Here is a 23,094-nt window from a genome sequence, read left to right on the forward strand (position 1 = left end):
ACAAAAAAAACTGAAAACTATTCACCTCCCCAAAGTCAATACTTTGTAGAGACAGATTTTTCAGCAAATACAGCTGCAAGTCTCTTGGGGTACGTCTCTATAAGCTTGGCACATCTGTCCATTGGGATTTTTGCCCATTCTTCAGGGCAAAATTGATACAGCTCCTTCAAGTTGGATGGGTAACGCTGGTGTACAGCAATCTTTAAGTCATACCACAGATTCTCAATTGGATTGAGGTCTGGGCTTTGACTAGGCCATTCCAAGACATTTAAATCGTTCCCCTTTAACCACTCCAGTGTTGCTTTAGCAGTATGCTTAGGGTCATTGTCCTGCTGGAAGGTGAATCTCCGTCCCAGTCTCAAATCTCTGGAAGACAGAAACAGGTTTCCCTCAAGAATTTCTGTGTATTTAGCGCCATTCATCATTCCTTCGATTCTGACCAGTTTCCCCAGTCCCTGCCGATGAAACACATCCCTACAGCATGATGCTGCCACCACCGTGCTTCACTGTGGAGATGGTGTTCTCGGGGTGATGAGAGGTGTTGTGTTTGTTCCAGACATAGCGTTTTCTTTGATGGCCAAAAAGCTACATTTTAGTCTCATCTGACCAGAGCACCAAACGTGTTCGCTTATTTCTTCCTTTAAGCAATGGCTTTTTTTCTGGCCACTCTTCGGTAAAGCCCAGCTTTGTGGAGTGTATGGCTTAAAGTGGTCCTATGGACAGATACTCCAATCTCCAATGTGGAGCTTTGCAGCCCCTTCAGGGTTATCTTGGATTTCTTTGTTGCCTCTCTGATTAATGCCCTCCTTGCCTGGTCCATGAGTTTTGGTGGGTGGCCCTCTCTTGGCAGGTTTGTTGTGGTGCCATATTCTTTCCATTTTTTAATAATGGATTTAATGGTTCTCTGTGGGATGTTCAAAGTTTCAGTATCTTTTTATAACCCAACCCTTATATGTACTTCTCCACAACTTTGTCCCTGACCTGTTTGGAGAGCTTCTTGGTTATCACTTGCTTGATGGTGCCCCTTGCTTAGTGGTGTTGCAGACTCTGGGGCCTTTCAGAACAGGTGTATATATACTGAGATCATGTGACACTTAGATTGCACAAAGGTGGACTTTATTGAACTAATTATGTGACTTGGTTGCACTAGATCTTAGCAGAGGGGGTGAATACATACTGTATGCACACACCACTTTTCTGTTTTTATTTTTTACAATTTCTTGAAACAAGTTATTATTTTCATTTCACTTCACCAATTTGAACTATTTTGTGTATGTCCACTTCAGGAAATCCAAATAAAAATGTATTTCAATTACAGGTTATAATGCAACGAAATAGCAGAAACGCCAAGGGGGATGAATACTTTTGCAAGGCACTGTAAGCAGAGTTAAAGTGATATGCATAGATTATAAACAGAGAGTAGCAGCAGCGTAAAAGAGGAGTCTGGGTAGCCGGTTGATGAGCTGTTCAGGAGTCTTATGGCTTGGGGGTAGAATCTGTTAAGAAGCCTTTTGGACCTAGACTTGGCACTCCGGTACCACTTGCCATGCGGTAGCAGAGAAAACAGTGTGGCTGGAGTGGCTGGAGTCTTTGACCATTTTTAGGGCCTTGCTATGACACCGCCTGATATAGAGGTCCTGGATGGCAGGAAGCTTGGCCGTACGGGCCGTACGCACTACCCTCTGTAATGCCTTGAGGTTGGTGGCCGATTAGTTGCCATACCAGTGATGGCTGTACTGTACTAGAAGGCAGAGCTCTTTATTTTAATAACTCGTAGGCTATACTGCACTAGAAGTCAAACATCTTTATTTGAATAGATTTAGAAAAGCAGCACACACTGATGTTATTACATTAACACCTTGGCTATCAATTCTGGACAATTGTGTGCTGCCTTTGTATTATTGATGCCATTATTTGTAGTAGCTTGTCTCAATAAAATGCACATTTTTTTCATAACTATTTGAAGGTTAATTTGTTATAGAGCTGGTATTGTTGGATGAAATGAGGCATTTAGTGTCTGTGTATGTCCACAGACACTAAATACCACAGTATGCTGGGTGTACGACTCCGTATGCATACATGTGACAATCCTCTCTCTCCTTCTCTCTCTTCCTGCCCCTCCCTCCCTTCCTCTTCTTTCTTTCCCTCCCTCCGCCCCTCCCCTCTCTCTCTCAGCTCCGTCCGTTTGCCCCTCCCTGGACGCACCTGTCCACGGGAGGAAGTTTGGCTCCAAGTCTTTCATCAGTCATGAGGTCCATTTTACCTGTTCCCATGGTTACCACCTGGTGGGCCCCGAGACACGTGTGTGTCAGGAGAACGGGAGTTGGAGCGGTGTCAACACCATCTGTAAAGGTAAAGGTACAGTACTGTTTGTCTGTCTGTCCAAACAGATAATATAGACAAACACACATCACTTTAGGTAATGCTGGGCTGAGGAAATCATGAAGAGATGGACCGGCACACACTGCTCCACCATACCTCTATTTGGCCAGAAACTTAATAAATGTTTCAATGTGTCTGTCCACCTGACACCAGAGCCCATCTCACTCTTTAGATTGCAGTTTCCACCAACACAACCTTTTGTCAGTGTGTTGTTTTGCTGTCTCCTACACACACGTTTCTCTTTAAAAGGACTTTAGTTATACAGCAGCCAGTCACTGTAAAGGTCTCCCACGGTTGTTATTTCACTACTGCTGCTGCCATGGCCTCTGGGGTGTTCGTAAAGTGTAAGGAGGGAAGGTAACTGGGAAAAATGTTAACTACATGCTGACGTTATATCAGAGTGCTTTTATGTATTGGGGCTGTGTTTTCACAGTATGTGTTTGCACAGTAGAGATCCATCCATTCACCTGTAAATTCTTAACTTTTACTACAGACATCACTATGACTGTAAACTCCCATCCTGTTCTTCACAATTTGGCCTGTGAAGATTTTGAAACTGTGGTCAGAGCGGCTGCAGCGGCTACACAAACACTCACTGTTGGGTAAATGCAATGTGACTATGCACACTTAACCTGGGTCGTGTTCATTAGGGCATGTTTAGTTTGTTACTCTGTAGAAAGAACTGGACAGAAAGCTGCCATCTGCAACACCAACCCATTGTTATTCTAGAATCTACAGTAGTCTCTTCAGACGGAGGGTCCTGTAGCCAGATAAAGATTGATGAAGGCGGAAGAGAGAGGGAAGGAGAGGAAGAATGAAGAAGAGGAGAGAGCGGGTGAGAGAAAGAGAGGGAGAGGCAGAGGGAGACAGAGGTTGAGAGAGAGGTAGAGGCAGAGGGGTAGAGAGAGAGAGAGAGAGGGGTAGCGAGTGGGTGAGAGAAAGAGAGAGAAAGGAAGGAGAGAGAGAGGAGGAGTGAAAGAGAGGGTGAGAGTGAGAGGGTGAGAGCGAGAGAGGGTGAGTGAGAGAGAGAGGGAGAGAGAAAGAAAGAGAGGGTGAGAGAGAAGTATAGGAGGGCAGAGTCTCTGGGTCTTTAGCTCTGTGGACTAAATGTATTTTGGACTAGATGGAGAGAGGGGGGTCTTTAGCTCTGTGGACTAACTGTATTTTGGACTAGAGGGAGAGAGGGAGGTCTTTAGCTCTGTGGTCTAACTGTATTTTGGACTAGGGAGGGAGAGTGGGAGGTCTTTAGCTATGTGGACTAACTGTATTGTGGACTAGGGAGGGAGAGAGGGAGGTCTTTAGCTCTGTGGACTAACTGCACTTGAAGAGACATTCTTGTTGTAATGGATTAAGTTTCCAAGCTAGAGGAGTAACCTTTTCTTTATTTTATAAAACAGTACACATCTCTTCTAGATAGTTTTTCACTTGTTATAAGCAATGACATGAACCGAGTCAGTGGAAGGCACGTGTCTCTTAAAATTATAGAGTTAAAACCATTAAAATCATAATGCTAAAAAAGCCATTCCAACCATCTCTGGAGAACTTTATTCATCATGCTCACATAATCACCATCCATCCCTGCAAGTCCATTTAGCTCAAACTATACCACTTCTTTATACAGTATGAATCAGGAGGGAAGTATTTAATCTCTTACTTAAAGCACTTTAAACCGAGAGGCTGGAGACTTGAAGGGAAGTATTGACAGGGAAAGGAATGAATTGTCCTCCGTCCGTAAATGATGGTGCCAGGTTAGTCTGGTCTGATTCTGCTGTATAACGTATCACCCCTCCCCTAGACAGAGAGCAGATATACAGTTGAAGTCGTACGTTTACATACACCTTAGCCAAATACATTTAAACTCAGTTTTTCACAATTCCTGAAATTTAGTCCTCGTCAAAATTCCCTGTTTCAGGTCAGTTAGGATCAACACTTTATTTAAAGATTGTGAAATGTCAGAATAATAATAGAGAGAATGATTTATTTCAGCTTTTATTTATTTCATCACATTCCCAGTGGGTCAGCAGTTTACATACACTTAATTAGTATTTGGTAGCATTGCCTTTAAATGGTTTAACTTGGGTCAAACATTTCAGGTAGCCTTCCACAAGCTTCCCACAATAAGTTGAGTGAATTTTGGCCCATTCCTCCTGACAGAGCTGGTGTAACTGAGTCAGGTTTGTAGGCCTCCTTGCTTGCAAGGTCAGGGCTTTGTGATGGCCACTCCAATATCTTGACTTGTCCTTAATACATTTTGCCACAACTTTGGAAGTACGCTTGGGGTCATTGTCCATTTGGAAGACTCATTTGGGACCAAGCTTTAACTTCTTGAGTGAAGTCTTGAGATGATGCTTCAATATATCCACATCATTTTCCTCCTCATCATGCCATCTATTTTGTGAAGTGCACCAGTCCATCCAGCACCAAAGCACCCCCACAACATGATGCTGCCACCCCCATGCTTAACGGTTGGGATGGTGTTCTTCGGCTTGCAAGCCTCCCCTTTTTCCTCCAAACATAACTATGGTCATTATGGCCAAACAGTTCTATTATTGTTTCATCAGACCAGAGGACATTTCTCCAAAAAGTATGATCTTTGTCCCCACGTGCAGTTGCAAACCGTAATCTGTCTTTATTATGGCAGTTTTGGAGCAGTGGCATCTTCCTTGCTGAGCGGCCTTTCAGGTTATGTTGATATAGGACTCGTTTTACTGTGGATATAGATACTTTTGTACCTGTTTTCTCCAGCATCTTCACAAGGTCCTTTGTTGTTGTTCTGGGATTGATTTGCACTTTTCGCACCAAAGTACGTTCATCTCTAGGAGACAGAATGCGTCTCCTTCCGGAGCTCTATGATGGCTGCGTGGTCCCATGGTATATTTATAGTTGCGTACTATTGTTTCTACAGATGAATGTGGTACCTTCAGGCATTTGGAAATTGCTTCCGAGGATGAACCAGACTTGTGGAGGTCTACAATTTTTCTTCTGAGCTCTTGGCTGATTTCTTTTGATCTTTCCATGATTTCAAGCAGAGGCACTGAGTTTGAATGTAGGCCTTGAAGTACATCCACAGGTACACCTCCAATTGATTCAAATGATGTCAATTAGCCTATAAGAAGCTTCTAAAGCCATGACATCATTTTATGGAATTTCCAAGCTGTTTAACCTCTTGCTCCTACCTGACACGCAGGTGTCCCATCTAGACATCTGGAAATGCAAATGCGCTACGCTAAATGCTAATAGTACTAGTTAAAACTCAAACGTTCATTAAAATACACATGCAGAGTATTGAATTAAAGCTACACTTCTTGTGAATCCAGGCAACAAGTCAGATTTTTAAAATGCTTTTCGGCGAAAGCATGAGAAGCTATTATCTGATAGCATGTAACACCCCAAAAGACCCGCAGGGGACGTAAACAAAATAATTAGCATAGTCGGCGCTACACAAACCTCACAAATAAAATATAAAACATTCATTACCTTTGACCATCTTCTTTGTTGGCACTCCTAGATGTCCCATAATCACTATTGGGTATTTTTTTCGATTAAATCGGTCCATATATAGCCTAGATACCGAGCTATGAAGACTGTGTGATAAACGGAAAAAATAGCATCTTATAACGTAACGTCATTTTTTAAAATTAAAAAAGTCGACGATAAACTTTCACAAAACACTTCGAAATACTTTTGTAATGCAACTTTAGGTATTAGTAAACGTTAATAAGCGATCAAATTGATCACGAGGCGATGTATATTCTATAGGGGTACGTCTGGAAATAATGTCCGGGTAAATCTCAACCAAAATATCCGGTCCGAGACCTGAAGAAATGGGCTGTCTCTTCTTCGTTTGACCAATAAACAAAGCCTAGGCAAATGACAAGACTGTTGACATCGTGTGGAAGCTGTAGGAATTGCAATCTCGGCTCCAGGTAATTTGCTTTCCCATAGACAATTCATGCAAGTGGCGCATTGATATATTTTCCAATTTTCAGTGATCAGATTTTCCTGCGCTTTTCGATGAAACACACGTTCTGTTATAGTCACAGCCGTGATTTGACCAGTTTTATAAACGTCTGAGTGTTTTCTATCCACACTTACTAATCATATGGATATACTATATTCCTGGCATGAGCAGCAGGGCGCTGAAATGTTGCGCGATTTTTAACAGAATGTTCGAAAAAGTAGGGGGTAGGAGTAACAGGTTAAAGGCACAGTCAAGTTAGTGTATGTAAACTTCCGACCCACTGGAGTTGTGAAAAAATGTCTGTAAATAATAGTTGGAAAAATTACTTGTGTCATGCATAAAGTAGATGTCCTAACCGACTTGCCAAAACTATAGTTTGTTAACAGGAAATTTGTGGAATGGTTGAAAAACGAGTTTTAATGACTCCAACCTAAGTGTATGTAAGCTTCCAACTTCAACTGTACAGCTCCTAGATGGGTCTAAGACAAGCAGAGAACTGACACTGGGACAAAGTATGTATTTTCAGCAGTTTCAACCACAGAGTTAAATAGAACACTAGAATGGTTATTGGGATTCCACATGCCAGGAAATGCTACTGCATCTTGTTCAGGGACATCTTTCATTCTTTCAGCTCTCCCTTTTGTCCATAGATGTGAGTGAGTGCTCCAGTAACCCATGCCAGAACGGAGGGACCTGTGTAGAGGGAGTAAACCAGTACAGGTGCACCTGTTCACAGAGCTGGAATGGATCCAACTGTCAGCACCAGACACAGACGGGTCAGCAGTACCAGACATCATACACCTGATACCCTACCAAAACACAGGAACTAGCGACAACTGCATGACATTGCTATTCGTTACTATCTCACTTATTATGTTTTGTATTCGTGGATATCTGTTGGTAGTCTGTTTTGTGTTAGTCTTTGTTGCGTTGATTGTCTGTGTTGCGTTGGTAGTCTATGTTTACGCAAGATGGCGCCAAGAGACATGGCAGCTTCGCTTCTAGTCCTTAGAAAACTGCAGTATTTATTTTTTTATGTATTATTTCTTACATTGTTAGATCAGAAAACCTTAAGTGCTATTACATACAGCTGGGAAGAACTATTGGATATCAGAGAGATGTCAACTTACCAGCACAACGACCAGGAATACGACTTTCCCAAAGCAGATCCTTTGTCTGCACCTCCCTGGTCATTTGAATTGATTCCAGACGCCAACCCAAAACAACGGAGTCGGAGGAGAGGTTGCCGGAACGGTCTTCTAGTGAGGCTTCGGTTGCGCGCACAGCACCTACCTCTTCCGAATATATTACTCGCTAATGTCCAGTCCCTAGTTAACAAAGTTGACAAAATCAGGGCAAGAGTTGCTTTCCAAAGAGGTATCTGGGATTGTAACATACTCTGTTTCACCGAGACATGGCTAGCTGGGGACATGCTGTCGGAGTCCGTACAGCCAACGGAATTTTCAGTGCATCGCGCCAACAGGAACAAACAACTCTCCAGTAAGAAAAGGGCGGGATTGTATGTTTCATGATTAACAACTCATGGAGTAATTGTAACAACATACAAGAACTCAAGTCCTTTTGTTCACCTTGATCTAGAATTCCTCACAATCAAATGCCGACTGTATTATCTCCTAAGAGAACTCTCCTCTGTTATCGTCACAGCCGTGTATATTCCCCCGCAAGCGGATACCTAGACGACCATCAAGGAACCTCACTGGACTTTATCCAAACTGGAAACCATATATCCTGAGGCTGTATGTATTGTAGCTGGGGATTTTAACAATGCTAATTTGAGAACAAGGCTACCTAAATTCTATCAACATATCGATTGCAGTACATGAGCGAGTAACACGCTCAACCATTGCTACTCTAACTTACGCGTTGCATACAATGCCCTCCCCCACCCTCCCTTTGGCAATTCTGACTATGACTCCATCTTGTTGCTCCCCTCCTATAGGCAGAAAGTAGGAAGCGCCCATGCTTAGGTTATCCAACGCTGGTCTGACCAATCGGATTCCACGCTTCAAGATTTCTTCGATCACGTGGACTGGGAAATGTTCCGGGTAGCCTCAGAGAATAACATTGACGTTTATGCTGACTCGGTAAGCGAGGTTATAAGGAAGTGTATAGGAAATGTTGTACCCACTGTGACTGGTAAAACTTTCCCTAAACAGAAACCATGGATTGATGGCAGGATTTGTGCAAAACTGAAAACACGTACCACCGCATTTAATCATGGCAAGGTGACTGTAAATATGGCTGAATACAAAACAGTGTAGTTATTCCCTCCGTAAGCAATCAAACAAGCAAAGCATCAGTATAGAGACAAAGTGGAGTTGCAATGTAACAACTCAAACACAAGACGTCTGTGGCAGGGTCACGGATTACAAAAAGAAAACCAGCCTCGTCGCGGACATCGACGTCTTGCTTCCAGACAAATTAAACAATTTATTTGATGACAATACAGTGCCACCGATGTGGCCCGCTACCAAAGTCTGTGGGCTCGTCTTCTCCGTGGCCGACGTGAGTAAAGCATTTAAACGTGTTCACCCTCGTAAGGCTTCCGGCCTAGACTACATCCCTAGCCGCGTCCACAGAGCATATTCAATCAATTCCAATCCCAGTCTGCTCTCCCCACATGCTTCAAGATTGCCACCATTGTTCCTGTTCCCAAGAAAGCTAATGTCACTGAACTAAATGACTATCGCCCTGAGCACTCACTTCTGTCATCATGAAGTGGTTTGAGAGACTAGTCAAGGATCATATCACCTCCACCCTACCTGTCACCCTAGACACACTTCAATTTGCTTACTGCCCCAAAAGGTCCACAGACGATGCATTCGCCATCACACTGCACACTGCCCTATCCCATCTGAACAAGAGGAATACCTATGTAAGAATGCTGTTCATTGACTAGAGCTCAGCATTCAACACCATAGTACCCTCCAAACTCATCATTAAGCTTGAGACCCTGGGTCTTGACCCCGCCCTGTGCAACTGGGTCCTGGACTTCCTGACGGGCCGCCCCCAGGGGTGAAGGTATGAAACAACATCTCCATTCCGCTGACCCTTAACACTGGGGCCCCACAAGGGTGCGTTCTCAGCCCCCTCCTGTACTCCCAGTCTGGATTAGCCACTTTAATAAATGGAACACTAGTCAATTTAATAACGTCACTTTAAGAATGTTTACATATCTCGCATTACTCATCTCATATGTATATAATGTATACTGTATACTTCACTATCTATTACATCTACACTCACAATAACATCTGCTAACCATGTGTATGTGACCAATAACATCTGCTAACCATGTGTATGTGACCGATAACATCTGCTAACCATGTGTATGTGACCGATAACATCTGCTAACCATGTGTATGTGACCGATAACATCTGCTAACCATGTGTATGTGACCAATAACATCTGCTAACCATGTGTATGTGACCAATAACATCTGCTAACCATGTGTATGTGACCAATAACATCTGCTAACCATGTGTATGTGACCAATAACATCTGTTAAATATGTGTATGTGACCAATAACATCTGCTAACCATGTGTATGTGACCAATAACATCTGCTAACCATGTGTATTTGACCAATAACATCTGCTAACCATGTGTATGTGACCAATAACATCTGCTAACCATGTGTACTGCTGACCAATAATATTTGATTTGATGTTGTGTTGATAGTCTGTGTTGTGTTGTTAGTCTGTGTTGTGTTAGTCTGTGTTGCGTTGTTAGTCTGTGTTACGTTGTATTGTCTGTGTTGTAAGTCTGTGGTGTGTTGTTAGTCTGTGTGGCGTTGTTGGTCTGTGTTTTGTTTTTGGTCTGTGTTGTGTTGTTGGTCTGTGTTGTGCTGTTGGTCTGTGTTGTGCTGGAGGTCTGTGTTGTGCTGTTGGTCTGTGTTGTGCTGTTGGTCTGTGTTGTGCTGTTGGTCTGTGTTGTGCTGTTGGTCTGTGTTGTGCTGTTGGTCTGTGTTGTGCTGTTGGTCTGTGTTGTGCTGTTGGTCTGTGTTGTGTTGTTGGTCTGTGTTGTTGGTCTGTGTTGTGTTGGTCTGTGTTGTGCTGTTGGTCTGTGTTGTGCTGTGTTGTGTTGTTGGTCTGTGTTGTGCTGTTGGTCTGTGTTGTGTTGTTGGTCTGTGTTGTGCTGTTGGTCTGTGTTGTGCTGTAGGTCTGTGTTGTGTTTATACGTCTATGTCCTCGTCTGTGTTGTTTGTCCATGTATTGTCATGTACAGTACGTCTGCATGGTGGTGTTGTTTGTGCTTTATGTGCGTGTTTATGCTGTCCAGTGGTGCAAGGGCCCTCGAGGCCCTCTCCGGGCCACCGGGTGAAGTTTAAGCTCTTCCCTCTCCCTCTCTCGTGATCAGCTCCGCCCGAGTGGAGCGTCATGAATGACCCGGCGTTCAGCAGACGTCCCCGCTGTGCCAAAGTGGACCGCGCCCAACACTGCAGCTGCGATGCTGGCTTTCACATGAGTGGGACATCTGACAACAGTATCTGCCAGGGTGAGATATGAGATGCTTTAGTGTTGGATGAAGTGAGTTCCCACCTTACCCAGTATACTTTGTGAGCCTGGTTGGTTATAGTGTGTGTAGCGTTCAGTCTGGTTTAGCCAAGCTAAGCGTTCAGTCTGGTTTAACCAAGCTAAGTGTTCAGTCTGGTTTAACGAAGCTAAGCATTCAGTCTGGTTTAACCAAGCTAAGTGTTCAGTCTGGTTTAGCCAAGCTAAGGGTTCAGTCTGGTTTAACCACGCTAAGCCAAGGTGGAAAGGGCCTGTGGGGCTCCGATAACAGAACTACTTTTTTTCTCCTTAAAAAAGCAGGGGTCAAAATGATTTGACACCCCTCTTTTCAATACCTTTCAAAAAGCTGGAGATTTTTCAGCAAGACAATAACCCCAAGCACACATCAAAACCGACAAAGAAATTGTTAATTGGCCACGGAATCTAAATTTTGCAGTGGCCATGTCAGTCTCCGTAATTGAGACCTATTGCAAACATGTGGTTTGAATTGAAGAGGGCAGTCCATAAACACAGGCGAAGGATATCAAGGATCTGGAAGGATTCTGTATGAGTAATGGGCTAAGATCCCTCCCAATGTGTTCTCCAACTTACAAAATATATTAGAAAAAGGTGAGGTATTGAAAGGTAAAAAATAGATAAAAAGGGAAATAAATGTGTACTTTTCTTCCCGGAGCAATTGTATTAGTATAAAATAATATAATTAAAATTAAAAAAAATTGAGCATACAATATAGCCCAGTATTTTAATGATTTATTTTATAGTCATGTTTGCTCATCTTTATCAAGGGTGTCAATCATTTCCTGCTCCACTTTGGTGTCCACTTGCCAAAATGTGTCCATATCGATTAGCTGTGTATCTAGGGTCTTTGATAGAACTTGCCAAAATCTAACCGTCCTACATAATGATGCAAAGCGTCTGTTTCATATGAGTGGTACCTCAGAAAACTCTGCCAGGGTAAGACTGGCCTTATACAGAAACAACCCGTAGCACCTACCCACTAAACACTAGTTGGGATTGGATAGATTAGATGACTCTCAATTAGGCATTCAAAAACTCTTACCATCCCCCCTCCCGGACAGCCAGACAGAACAGATGCCCTTTACCCCAAATCCTTCTAGCTGCTGTATCTCTCTATAGTGCTCTAACATTTTAATTATATGACTCTCTTTTCTCTCTCTTTCTCCTCCTTTCCACCCTGTTGTTTGTACCCCAACATGTCTGATCATGTGACTGACAAGCATGTCCCCCCCCCTCTCTCTCCTCCCAGATGTAAATGAGTGTGAGGTGTACCGGCTGGACCAGGGGGGCAAGCTGTGTGTGTACGAGTGTGTCAACATACCAGGCTCCTACCACTGCTCCTGCCCCAGCCACTATAAGCTGCTGCCTGATGGTAGGAGCTGTGAGGGTGAGTGACAGGAGGGTAGGAGGAGATGGAGGGAGTGTAGGAGGTAGGGTAGGAGGGATTGGGGTAGGGTAGGAGGGATGGTAAGGAGGAAGGGTCGGAGGGATTGATGGAGGGTAGGAGGGATGGTAGAAGGGATGGATGGAGGGTAGGTGGGAGGGATGGAGGGTAGGAGAGATGGAGGATAAGAGTGATGTAGGGAGGGTAGGAGTGATGGAGGGAAGGTAAGAGGGATGGAGGGAGGGAGGAATGGAGAGAGGGTAGGAGAGATGGAGGGGGGGTAGGAGGGATGGAAGGAGGGATGGAGGAAGGGAGAGATGGATGTTGGGAGGGTAGGAGAGATGGATGGAGGGTAGGAGGGATGAAGGGAGGGTAGGAGAGAGGGGTGGAGGATGATAGGAGAGATGGAGGGTAGAAGGGGATAGAGGGCGGTAGGGAGGGTAGGGGTGATGGAGGGTAGGAGGGAGGGTAGGAGGGAGGGGTGGAGGGCGATTGGAGAGATGGAGGGTAGAAGGGGATAGAGGGTGGGAGGGAGGGTAGGGGTGATGGAAGGAGGGTAGGAAGGGAAGGAGGGTAGGAAGGGATAGAGGACAATGGCCCATTCATTTCCATGGTCTTGATCTTGGAGCTATGCAAGGGACTTTAGAGCTGGGCTTAGAACTACAACGCTACAGGCAGGGAGCGCCACACTGGGGTTGGCTGAAAAGATTTCTAGCTGTCAAATCCGTGTGTCTGGAGGACGGAGGAAGCAAGGATTTGACAGCCAGTAATGCTTTCAGACACAGCCTGGGTCCTGGCTAAGGCGCTGTATAATGGGTCTGATAGGGTTGTGCGGCTTACCCTTCTGGAGCTATGGGGATAGCAGTGATTTATATGACTAAACCCATCAGAGCACCAATGGAGCTTCCAGAACATAAATAAAGGTGTAATGAGAGAAGGGAGAATGGAGATGAGGGAATGGAGAATGGAGATGAGGGAATGGAGATGAGGGAATGGAGAATGGAGAATGGAGATGAGGGAATGGAGAATGGAGATGAGGGAATGGAGATGAGGGAATGGAGATGAGGGAAAGGAGAATGGAGATGAGGGAATGGAGAATGGAGATGAGGGAATGGAGAATGGAGATGAGGGAATGGAGAATGGAGGAGAATGAGATGAGGGAATGGAGAATGGAGATGAGGGAATGGAGAATGGAGAATAGAGAATGGGAATGGAGAATGGAGATGAGGGAATGGAGAATGGAGATGAGGGAATGGAGAATGGAGATGAGGGAATGGAGAATGGAGATGAGGGAATGGAGATGGAATGGAGATGAGGGAATGGAGAATGGAGATGAGGGAATGGAGAATGGAGAATGGAGATGAGGAAAGGAGAATGGAGATGAGGGAATGGAGAATAGAGAATGGAGAATAGAGAATGGAGATGAGGGAATGGAGAATGGAGATGAGGGAATGGAGAATGGAGAATAGAGAATGGAGATGAGGGAATGGAGAATGGAGGGAATGGAGAATGGAGATGAGGGAATGGAGAATAGAGAATGGAGAATAGAGAATGGAGATGAGGGAATGGAGAATGGAGATGAGGGAAAGGAGAATGGAGATGAGGGAATGGAGAATGGAGATGAGGGAATGGAGAATGGAGATGAGGGAATGGAGAATGGAGATGAGGGAAAGGAGAATGGAGATGAGGGAATGGAGAATGGAGATGAGGGAATGGAGAATGGAGATGAGGGAATGGAGAATGGAGGAGAATGGAGATGAGGGAATGGAGAATGGAGATGAGGGAATGGAGAATGGAGATGAGGGAATGGAGAATAGAGAATGGAGAATGGAGAATAGAGAATGGAGATGAGGGAATGGAGAATGGAGATGAGGGAAAGGAGAATGGAGATGAGGGAATGGAGAATGGAGATGAGGGAATGGAGAATGGAGAATAGAGAATGGAGATGAGGGAATGGAGAATGGAGATGAGGGAATGGAGAATAGAGAATGGAGATGAGGGAATGGAGAATGGAGATGAGAGAATGGAGAATAGAGAATGGAGATGAGGGAATGGAGAATGGAGAATGGAGAATGGAGATGAGCGAATGGAGAATGGAGATGAGGGAATGGAGAATGGAGATGAGGGAATGGAGAATGGAGAATGGAGATGAGGGAATGGAGAATGGAGATGAGGGAATGGAGATGAGGGAATGGAGAATGGAGATGAGGGAAAGGAGAATGGAGATGAGGGAATGGAGAATAGAGAATGGAGATGAGGGAATGGAGAATGGAGATGAGGGAATGGAGAATGGAGATGAGGGAAAGGAGAATGGAGAATGGAGATGAGGGAATGGAGAATGGAGATGAGGGAATGGAGATGAGGGAATGGAGAATGGAGATGAGGGAATGGAGAATGGAGAATAGAGAATGGAGATGAGGGAATGGAGAATGGAGATGAGGGAATGGAGAATGGAGATGAGGGAATGGAGAATGGAGAATGGAGAATGGAGAATAGAGAATGGAGATGAGGGAATGGAGAATGGAGATGAGGGAATGGAGAATGGAGATGAGGGAATGGAGAATGGAGAATGGAGATGAGGGAATGGAGAATGGAGAATAGAGAATGGAGATGAGGGAATGGAGAATGGAGAATAGAGAATGGAGATGAGGGAAAGGAGAATGGAGATGAGGGAAAGGAGAATGGAGAATAGAGAATGGAGATGAGGGAATGGAGAATGGAGATGAGGGAATGGAGAATGGAGATGAGGGAATGGAGAATGGAGAATAGAGAATGGAGATGAGGGAATGGAGAATGGAGAATAGAGAATGGAGATAGAGAATAGAGAATGGAGAATAGAGAATGGAGATGAGGGAATGGAGAATGGAGAATAGAGAATGGAGATGAGGGAATGGAGAATGGAGATGAGGGAAAGGAGAATGGAGATGAGGGAATGGAGAATGGAGAATAGAGAATGGAGATGATGGGAATGGAGAATGGAGATGAGGGAATGGAGAATGGAGATGATGGGAATGGAGGAGAATGGAGATGAGGGAATGGAGAATGGAGATGAGGGAATGGAGAATGGAGAATGGAGATGAGGGAATGGAGAATGAGAATGGAGATGAGGGAATGGAGGGAATGGAGATGAGGGAATGGAGAATGGAGATGAGGGAATGGAGAATGGAGATGAGGGAATGGAGAATGGAGATGAGGGAATGGAGAATGGAGATGAGGGAATGGAGAATGGAGATGAGGGAATGGAGAATGGAGATGAGGGAATGGAGAATGGAGATGAGGGAATGGAGAATGGAGATGAGGGAATGGAGAATGGAGATGACGGAATGGAGAATGGAGATGAGGGAATGGAGAATGGAGATGAGGGAATGGAGGGATGAAGGGATAAACAAACATCATGGTTGGTTTAGCTATGTAGATCTTTGGAAAGGAAGGCCGATCCTGGTAGAGGAAGATATTTCTGTAGAGGTGTCCGTCCTCCAGCCTCTGCCCTGATCGTAGTCCTCAATCCAGTTTTTTCTGCCTACCCCCCCCCTCCCTGTCGTTTCTTACCCTGCTCTACTTCTGGCCAGTGGAACAAATTAGAGAAGGGTAGAGGAGGGAGGGAATGAAGGGTGGAGAGAATAGAGGGATAAACAAACATCATGGTTCAGCTTAGCTATGGGTGAAGGTGTTTGGAAAGAAGGGGAGAAAAAGATAGAGAGCAAGAGCGAAAGACGAGGCAGATGGCTGTATGTATTTATATGGAGGTGTCCCATGTCCCTCTCTCTGGCCTGGCCATAGGCTTTACTCCCCAGGCCTGTTTCATCTGCCTTATAAGCTTAAGAAGTTTTACTTTCTCTGCTGGCCAGTGGAACAGATGACCTCACCACTTCGCAGCAGAAGGAATGTCTTGGTCCAGGATGCGAGACAAGCCGTTTGAGAGACTAAACTGAACTACTAATGTTTCACTCTTTATTTTTCTGTTTAATTTATTCTCTCTCTCTCTCTTCTCTCCCCTACCTCCCATCCACCCTCTCTTTCCCTCTCTGTCTCTCCCTCCCCCTGATGTTGTCCTCCAGATGTGGATGAGTGTCTGACCCAGCAGCACAACTGCAGTAGAGGAACAACATGTATCAACACTGGAGGAGGGTTCCAGTGTGTGAGCCCGGAGTGTCCCCGATCACACGGCAACATCAGCTACGTCAAGACGTCTCCCTTGTAAGTAGTTCAGATAGACACCGCCTGGTGCGTGTGTGTGTGTGTGTGTATATCTTCAGATATATAAAACGAAACAAGCCACTCCAGAGTTATTGCTATACGTCTTAGGAAAACAAACATACCAACTCTTGGAGTCATTGACGGGCAAGTCCCTTAAAATGATACAAGAACTCATAGAAATGATCATAAAACCCTACCAGCAGGACAAACAAAGTATGCAAGTAAAAAACTCTCTCAAAAATATAGTTTCTTCATCAGGATGAATCATGACTGAAACATCTCATCTTTCATTTCAAACATTTTAACCAGGGAAGCTGGAGGGGAAAGGGGGAAAGGAATGAATTGTCCTCTGTCTGGAAACGATGGTACCAGATTTTGTGTGTGTGTGTGTGTGTGTGTGTGTGTGTGTGTGTGTGTGTGTGTGTGTGTGTGTGTGTGTGTGTGTGTGTGTGTGTGTGTGTGTGTGTGTGTGTGTGTGTGTGTGTGTGTGTGTGTGTGTGTGTGTGTGTGTGAGATCATGTGATTGATCTGTCTGCTGTACGCATTTGTCTGTTCATGTCACTAAAATACGTCCAAAATAAGTGAAAATGACATCTTCATGTTTCCACCTTATTTGAAGCAGTCTCAAACTCTCCAGAATAAATGTAGAATTTCTAGCGTTGTCTTCTAGAATCCCACTAGCAGCTGTTCTAGTTCAGGGTTCTGTGTCCTGGCCTCCTGGCTATATGACCACAACCACCATCCTTTCCAAGATGCCTTGGCCTCAGTCTTAGATAGTGTTTGCCAACTCCTCACAAATTGCCTCATTTAAAGGCAATAAAGGTATGAAATGTAGCTCTGTCCACTCCTACTGAACCATCACTGTGCTGAAAGACTGCAGGACTGCCAGTGGAGGAGAGAGAGAAAGAGAGGGAGAGAGCAAGCGGGAGAGGCAGGGTGAATAAGTACACGGAGACAGAGAAATACTGTTGTCAGGGTTTCTCCATTTCACTCTAATTCACAAGCCTACAGTCTTCGAACAAAAGGTGCTATCTGGAACATAAAAGGGTTCTCTGTCCCCATAGGATCATCCTTTGAAGAACACTTTTGGATTCCATGTAGGGTTCTATATATATGGAACCCAAAAGTGTTCTACCTGGAACCAAAAGGGTTCTCCTATGGGGACAGCTGAAGAACCCTTTTGGAAGTCTTTGATCTAAGAGTGTAGGGAGGGAGGGAAAATTATGTACACTTTCCTCCTTGTTTATTTTCCCAAGGAGATTGACTTGTGTAACAATACTTTAATCATTTTATAATGTGTATGGATCTTTCCACAGTAAGCGTCAAGAGGTTAAACTTGGTCTCAACATCTCCTCTCTTCTCCCTCACAGTCAGTGTGAGAGGAACCCCTGCCCTATGGAGAGTCGTTCCTGTCACCTGGCTCCTAAGACGGTCTCCTTCCACTACCTCTCCCTCCCCTCCAACCTCCAGACCCCGGCAACCCTGTTCCGCATGGCAACCGCAGCCGCCCCCGGCCGCCCCGGCCCCGATAGCCTGAGATTCGGCATTGTCGGGGGAAACAGCCGCGGGATGTTCGTGATGCAAAGGTCGGACCGCCAGACGGGTGAATTGATCCTAGTTCAGAGGTTAAGAGGACCACAGAATATCAGTGTTGATGTGGACATGTCAGAGTATAGTGATCGCACCTTCCAGGCTAAGCATGTGGCGAAGGTGCATATTCTGGTATCAGCGTATAACTTCTGAGGAGGATGGACGGACAGAGGAACGAGTGAAAGGGACAGAGGGAGGAAGGGAGAAGAGGAACGAAGAAGGAGGAGAGAGGGAGAAGAATGGAGAAAAGGAGGAGGAGAGAGGGAGAAGGATGGAGAGAGGGAGGAGGGCAGAGAGAGAGGGAGGAGGGCAGAGAGAGAGGGAGGAGGGCAGAGAGAGAGGGAGGAGGGCGGAGGGAGGAGGAGAGAGGGAGAAGGACGGAGAGTGAAGGACAGAGGGAGAAGGACGGAGAGAGAGGATGACGGAGAGAGAGAGAAGGGAGGAGAGAGAGATGAGGACAGAGAGAGGGAGGAGGACGGAGCGAGGGAGGAGGACGGAGAGAGAGAGGGAGAAGTCGGAAGGAAACGACAGAGCGGGAGGACAGAATGGTTTGGACTGACGTCGATTATGAAGTATATGAGTGAGGATGGTACTGAAATTAATGAATGGTGTATTGAGTGAGTTAATTACTGAATGAGTGAGTGGGTGAGTGAGTAAACATTTGTAAAGCAAACTAAAAGAGTGGTAATGGAATGGTAATGAGGTTGCCATGGTGACTGAAGGCTTTGCTCGTATATATGCAATGACATTGTGTAACAATGACATCAGTTTAAAGGCCCACACTGTTCCTTTAAAGCTGTTTATCAAAACGACTGAAAATATCACAGAATGGGCCTTTAAGAGTCATGAACCCCAGAATGCGTCCAAAGTGGCACCATATTCACTATTAAATAAACTACTTTTTCGTGCACTATGTAGGGAAAGGGGTGCCATTTGGGACGTAGACCCTTTAAACCATGAAGCACTCACATGGCCCTGATTTATCAGAATATGTTGTTGTTGTTGTTTATTTTGACACAGTCAGTGATTCAATGCAGTGTGATGTTACCTTATATCAGGTACAGCTGTTTTTACTGGCTTGCTTTGTGATTATAGGACCAAAACTCTAAGAACAACTTAAGGCGGTTTGGATGTAGTTTTTAACAATAGCATTGTACTTTGACATATTTCTAGTATCATATTGGGCTATTACAGGGTAACTACAGTGATTTGGCAGCCTTGCCAATGCAGTGTACAATATCATCTGATGTTTTAAGGAGTCTTTATTATCGCACATAACTATTTCTCCTGAAATAAAGACCGTCCTTCACTACTACTTTGACCTAATTTACATGCAACAAATCAGTTAGTTTGACCTGATTTACACCCTGTGTCCCTATCCAAAACACATCGGTTAGTTTGATCTGATTTACACCCTGTGTCCCTATCCAAAACACATCAGTTAGATTGATCTGATTTACACCCATGTCCCTATCCAAAACACATCAGTTAGTTTGACCTGATTTACACCCTGTGTCCCTATCCAAAACACATCAGTTAGTTTGACCTGATTTACACCCTGTGTCCCTATCCAAAACACATCAGTTAGTTTGACCTGATTTACACCCTGTGTCCCTATCCAAAACACATCAGGTAGTTTGACCTGATTTACACCCTGTGTCCCTATCCAAAACAAATCAGTTAGTTTGATCTGATTTACACCCTGTGTCCCTATCCAAAACACATCAGTTAGTTTGACCTGATTTACACCCTGTGTCTCTATCCAAAACACATCAGTTAGTTTGACCTGATTTACACCCTGTGTCCAAAACCCAGTTTATCCAAAACACATCAGTTAGTTTGACCTGATTTACACCCTGTGTCCCTATCCAAAACACATCAGTTAGTTTGACCTGATTTACACCCTGTGTCCCTATCCAAAACACATCAGTTAGTTTGACCTGATTTACACCCTGTGTCCCTATCCAAAACACATCAGTTAGTTTGACCTGATTTACACCCTGTGTCCCTATCCAAAACACATCAGTTAGTTTGACCTGATTTACACCCTGTGTCCCTATCCAAAACACATCAGTTAGTTTGACCTGATTTACACCCTGTGTCCCTATCCAAAACACATCAGTTAGTTTGACCTGATTTACAAAACCCAGTTAGTTTGACCTGATTTACACCCTGTGTCCCTATCCAAAACACATCAGTTAGTTTGACCTGATTTACACCCTGTGTCCCTATCCAAAACACATCAGTTAGTTTGATCTAATATACACCCTGTGTCCCTATCCAAAACACATCAGTTAGTTTGATCTAATATACACCCTGTGTCCCTATCCAAAACACATCAGTTAGTTTGACCTGATTTACACCCATGTCCCTATCACACAACAAATCAGTTAGGATGATCAAGTGATCAGTAATATGATCAGCTATGTTCAGGTCTAAAGAAGAATTGATCAGAAAAAAAGCATGTTTATAGGGAAGTCCTTTGAAATCACAAACCAGAATGGAGGTCAAAGCCTGCACATACTGGACTGTTGGTCAATGTTAGAACCGAAAGAATGTCACGGCAGAGCTTTCACTTAGTTGTGACTGGAGTAATAGCCATATGGAAATTAAAGATATACTTCAGTGTGTTTTTCAATTATTTATTTATCCGAGAGAGACTAGAGAGAGAGAGCGATAGAGAGAGAGAGAAAGGGCGTAATGTTCACCACATGTGCTTTCTCTCTTGTCTTTCTTACTCTCCGTCTGTCTCCGCTCCTCCAGTGAAGGGGTGGAGGAGAGAGAGATAGAGAGAAGAGAAAGACATGCCCTGATCGTGTACTCACTACACCCCTGCCTCAAAATGACAATGCTCTTTAATGTCCGACTCAATACTTATCATTAGTAACATGCCTCCTTCACTCAGCTTACTGTCCTCGTTTGAAGCTGTATGCTTGGCCTATTTGATGATGCACACATGTTTTGTAGGAGTTCAGAGGAGGGTGATATTGCTGGAGACAGTTAGAGAGCAGAGTACTGTCTAGTCTGGGTAACACCGAACTCTCCAATTCCTCCTGACTTCAGAGTCTTTGATGTTGTCGGCACAATGCGTCAACAATGAAGGGGGCTTTGATTTTACTGGTTGGTTCTCCTCTGTGTCTTTCTCACACACAGCCCCCAAGCGCCACCCCCTTCTATTACAACAGAAATGGGCAGTACTTTTACCTTGTTCAATACCATTTTCCCTCTACCACTAACTGCTAGTGGGAATTTGAATGCTACAGTTGAATTCAGAAGTTTACATACAGCGTAGCCAAATACATTTAAATTCAGTTTTTCACAATTCCTGACATTTAATCCTAGTAAAAATTCCCTGTCTTAGGTCAGTTAGGATCACCACTTTATTTAAAAGATTGTGAAATGTCAGAATAATAGTAGAGAGAATTATTTATTTCAGATGTAATTTCTTTCATCACATTCTCAGTGGGTCAGACGTTTACATACACTCAATTAGTATTTGGTAGCATTGCCTTTAAATTGTTTAACTTGGGTGAAACGTTTTGGGTAGCCTTCCACAAGCTTCCCGCAATAATTTGGGCCCATTCCTCCTGACAGAGCTGGTGTAACTGAGTCAGGTTTGTAGGCCTCCTTGCTCGCACACACCTTTTTTAATTCTGCCCACAAATGGTATGTAGGATTGAGGTCAGGGCTTTGTGATGGCCACTTCAATACCTTGACTTTGTTGTCCTTAAGCCATTTTGCCACAAGTTTGGAAGTATGCTTGGGGTCATTGTCCATTTGGAAGACCCATTTGTCACAAAGCTTTAACTTCCTGACTGATGTCTTGAGATGTTGCTTCAATATATCCACATAATTCTCTTCCCCATGATGCCATCTATTTTGTGAAGTTCACCAGTCCCTCCTGCAGAAAAGCACCCCCACAACATTATGCTGCCACCCCGTGCTTCACGGTTGGGATGGTGTTCTTTGGCTTGCAAGCCTCCCCCTTTTCCTCCAAACGTAACGATGGTCATTATGGCCAAACAGTTCTATTTCATCAGACCAGAGGACATTTCTCCAAAAAGTAACAGTTTTGTCCCCATATGCAGTTGCAAACCGTAGTCTGTCTTTATTATGGGGGTTTTGGAGCAGTGTCTTCTTTCTTGCTGAGCGGCCTTTCAGGTTATGTCGATATAGGACTCGTTTTACTGTGGATAAAGATACTTTTATACAGGTTTTCTCCAGCATCTTCACAAGGTCCTTTGCTGTTGTCCTGGGATTGATTCACACCAAAGTACGTTCCTCTCTAGAAGTATGGCGGCTGTGTGGTTCCATGGTGTTTATACAGTGCCTTGCGAAAGTATTCGGCCCCCTTGAACTTTGCGACCTTTTTCCACATTTCAGGCTTCAAACATAAAGATATAAAACTGTATTTTTTTGTGAAGAATCAACAACAAGTGGGACACAATCATGAAGTGGAACGACATTTATTGGATATTTCAAACTTTTTTAACAAATCAAAAACTGAAAAATTGGGCGTGCAAAATTATTCAGCCCCCTTAAGTTAATACTTTGTAGCGCCACCTTTTGCTGCGATTACAGCTGTAAGTCGCTTGGGGTATGTCTCTATCAGTTTTGCACATAGAGAGACTGACATTTTTCCCATTCCTCCTTGCAAAACAGCTCGAGCTCAGTGAGGTTGGATGGAGAGCATTTGTGAACAGCAGTTTTTAGTTCTTTCCACAGATTCTCGATTGGATTCAGGTCTGGACTTTGACTTGGCCATTCTAACACCTGGATATGTTTATTTTTGAACCATTCCATTGTAGATTTTGCTTTATGTTTTGGATCATTGTCTTGTTGGAAGACAAATCTCCGTCCCAGTCTCAGGTCTTTTGCAGACTCCATCAGGTTTTCTTCCAGAATGGTCCTGTATTTGGCTCCATCCATCTTCCCATCAATTGTAACCATCTTCCCTGTCCCTGCTGAAGAAAAGCAGGCCCAAACCATGATACTGCCACCACCATGTTTGACAGTGGGGATGGTG

At 44.3% G+C, this 23,094-nt stretch overlaps 1 protein-coding gene and 1 long non-coding RNA gene across 6 annotated transcripts in view; one reads left to right on the top strand and one right to left on the bottom strand.

Annotated features, from left to right (window-relative positions):
• LOC118360934 (fibulin-7-like) overlaps positions 1 to 20,694 on the top strand; it is a 34,685-nt gene extending 13,991 nt beyond the window's left edge. Inside the window, exons 3-9 of one of the 5 annotated variants that reach the window (XM_052470813.1) lie at positions 2,176 to 2,352; positions 6,994 to 7,119; positions 10,725 to 10,862; positions 12,147 to 12,269; positions 16,340 to 16,478; positions 17,849 to 19,700; positions 20,219 to 20,694. In XM_052470813.1, the coding sequence (XP_052326773.1) occupies positions 2,176 to 2,352; positions 6,994 to 7,119; positions 10,725 to 10,862; positions 12,147 to 12,269; positions 16,340 to 16,478; positions 17,849 to 18,221 (1,076 nt within the window). In that variant the 3' untranslated portion in view covers positions 18,222 to 19,700; positions 20,219 to 20,694. Of the gene's footprint in view, positions 1 to 2,175; positions 2,353 to 6,993; positions 7,120 to 10,724; positions 10,863 to 12,146; positions 12,285 to 16,339; positions 16,479 to 17,848; positions 19,701 to 20,218 lie in introns of all 5 variants that reach the window. The other 4 variants (XM_052470800.1, XM_052470801.1, XM_052470805.1 and 1 more) reach the window with 4 other exon arrangements.
• On the bottom strand, positions 19,537 to 20,365 carry LOC127909425 (uncharacterized). Its single transcript, XR_008071072.1, has 3 exons — positions 20,229 to 20,365; positions 19,913 to 20,152; positions 19,537 to 19,662 (listed from the first exon to the last, which is right to left on the bottom strand). It is a non-coding gene; the product is annotated as an uncharacterized LOC127909425 (long non-coding RNA).
• Positions 20,695 to 23,094: the final 2,400 nt, after the last annotated feature.

This window comes from Oncorhynchus keta, chromosome 2, assembly GCF_023373465.1.
Source record: "Oncorhynchus keta strain PuntledgeMale-10-30-2019 chromosome 2, Oket_V2, whole genome shotgun sequence".
In the NCBI taxonomy this organism is placed as follows: domain Eukaryota; kingdom Metazoa; phylum Chordata; class Actinopteri; order Salmoniformes; family Salmonidae; genus Oncorhynchus; species Oncorhynchus keta.